This window comes from Parasteatoda tepidariorum, chromosome 2 (assembly GCF_982258835.1).
Source record: "Parasteatoda tepidariorum strain Cologne lab strain chromosome 2, Ptep-v5.0, whole genome shotgun sequence".
In the NCBI taxonomy this organism is placed as follows: domain Eukaryota; kingdom Metazoa; phylum Arthropoda; class Arachnida; order Araneae; family Theridiidae; genus Parasteatoda; species Parasteatoda tepidariorum.
In genome coordinates this window covers 1,678,570-1,680,958 of record NC_141756.1, presented here as the reverse complement: position 1 = coordinate 1,680,958, position 2,389 = coordinate 1,678,570, and the positions used below count along the sequence as shown (strand labels likewise).

General features: G+C 25.4%; 1 protein-coding gene across 2 annotated transcripts in view; it reads left to right on the top strand.

Annotated features, from left to right (window-relative positions):
- LOC107451919 (clathrin heavy chain 2) overlaps nucleotides 1-2,389 on the top strand; it is a 31,992-nt gene that overhangs the window by 247 nt on the left and 29,356 nt on the right. For both annotated transcript variants that reach the window (XM_016068161.5, XM_016068174.5), the window contains exon 2: nucleotides 319-408. In XM_016068161.5, the coding sequence (XP_015923647.1) occupies nucleotides 349-408 (60 nt within the window). In that variant the 5' untranslated portion in view covers nucleotides 319-348. The remainder of the gene's footprint in view (nucleotides 1-318; nucleotides 409-2,389) is intronic.

Sequence of the window (2,389 nt, the reverse complement as noted above, 5' to 3'; positions counted from 1 at the left end):
GTAAGAACAAGTAGTATTTTTATTTTTTTAAATTTTCATGCACAAAGCAATTGAACTATCTTTTATACGTTTATTATATCACTTAAATACTAGAGAATATTATTAAATTTTGAAATACTTTTGGTATTTATATGCTGTTTGTATTAATTTAATGCATTATAAGCATGCATCGAATAATTATAAGTATTTGATATTTAAGTCGGAAATTAAGAATTGGTGTCATGGTAAATAAAGGTGTAATCATATTATAAAAACAAATAAATATTTACGTAAACAGGTTTGTGGTGTAAATATATAATAATTTCTTTAATATTACAGATCGAACTAACCATTTTATAAATATTAGAAATGCTGAGACAAAGGGATCATACCCTGAGACCTCCTCTCCGAATAACTGAATTACTTCAAGTAAGCAATTTATAGTTAACTTCTACTTTTGAAAAATTAGACCATTTAAGATGTAATTTTATGTATAGTAATAGCTTGTATTTTTACACTCCAGCCTTTTTTTTCTTTTCTTTTTTGTTAACATACAAATGAAATAATTTTTTTTTTGTAACTCATAAAGTTTCATTCACTTGTACTGTGTTATTATTTTCTTTCTCCTCATTATGATTTTGTAGAGTGTTGTTAGAAAGGAGATTTTTCAGACACTTGATTTTAATATTATTTATAAAATATTAACTTGCTGTTAGCAATATTTTTTTTATCTTCCTAACGTTTTTTTTTTTTAATTTTTATTTTTTAATGATTAAATATTTTTAATTTGACTATAATTATATTACTCGGAGTAAGACATAATATTTGATAACATTAAAAAACTAGAAAAATCTAACGTTAGTTTGCATTACTTTAGAATATTAGAAGCATACAGAAGGTCACTGTTTTCTCTGCATTCGATTATGTTAGATTTTGTACAAACTAATATTTTCTACCCTTGTGTTTTTATCTTGTTTTGTTTTTAATTTTTGGATAAATTTTGTGTATAGTTGTGAAGCAATAAAATATCGAACAATGGTTCAATAGTTACTGCCGACAATAACATAGACAATGAGATTCGGAGTCGTCTAATTTGTTCAAATAAAGCTTTTTATGGTTTAAAACGTTTTTTCAAATCCTCTCTTTTATCAAAAAATACAAAACTTTTACTCTATAAAACATTAATTAGGCCAATACTTACCTATGGTTCTGAGACCTGGAACCTAACTCAAGCTGGTGAAAATAAAATTGCCATTTTTGAGAGAAAAGTTTTGAGGGCCATCCTTGGTGGGATAAAAATAAATAATTCCTGGAGAAGACGATATAATACTGAACTGTATAAAATCTACAGAGAGCCAGATATTGTGAAATTCATTAAAATACATCGAATGAACTGGGCAGCTCACATTTTCAGAAGGAATGATGACTCAAATTTAAAAAAAATCCTGTTACACAAACCCCTAACGAACAGGAAAAGAGGTAGACCCAGGCTGAGATGGCTGAATTTAGTTGAGACTGATTTCCTTACTCTAAAGGAGAAAAACTGGCGAACAAGTGTCAAAAGTAGAGAGAAGTGGATTCGAATTCAAAGGAAGGCACTGGCCCACCCTGGGCTGTCTAGCCAGATATGATGATGAGTCTTATGTTATTCTACACATATACTTAGCAATATAGATATGCTGGACAAAAATTATATCCTTCTACCAACCAATATCCTCGCTTTTACTCCTAGTTATATTTCATGTTCAGCTGATTTTTATGAATGAAAATTTCAAATTTAGCCAAAAGTTAATACTTGAGTAGCTAAACTTTTATTTATATATTTTTTTCTTTTCATATACAAAGAGTTTCTTTATCATTTTTATATCATTAATCATTTTCAAGTGTTCATTTTTAGTTTTAAATGCATTCCTAATTTTTTTTTTAGAATTAATTTAATTTTATCATAATTTTAATTGAATTTGTTTGTAAAACATATTTTATAAAATACATTACTCTAATTATTTCTCATTTTAATCTAGTCATTTATAATTTTAAAATTATTATATATTATTTACATTTTGAAATTGTACATTAAAAACATCAACTACAGTTGTAAAGTTATATTTTCTTTGGATTGAGTGGAAATTTTAACTCGATAAAAAAATATATATTCTTCCCATCTTAAAATATACTTATGTGCCATTATTTATTTCCATAAAATAAAATTGTAGCTTTATTTAAAGATTTATTCAAGATTAAACTAAAATTATTGTTTGAATTTTTAAAATGTCATTTTTGTAATAATTTTGATAATGAAAAAAAAAATAATTTAAATATAATCATATTACTTACTTCCATAAATTTCCTTCCACTTATTCTTTCATTAAAACTAGATGGAGAAACAGTTACATACCCTACTTTATTTATG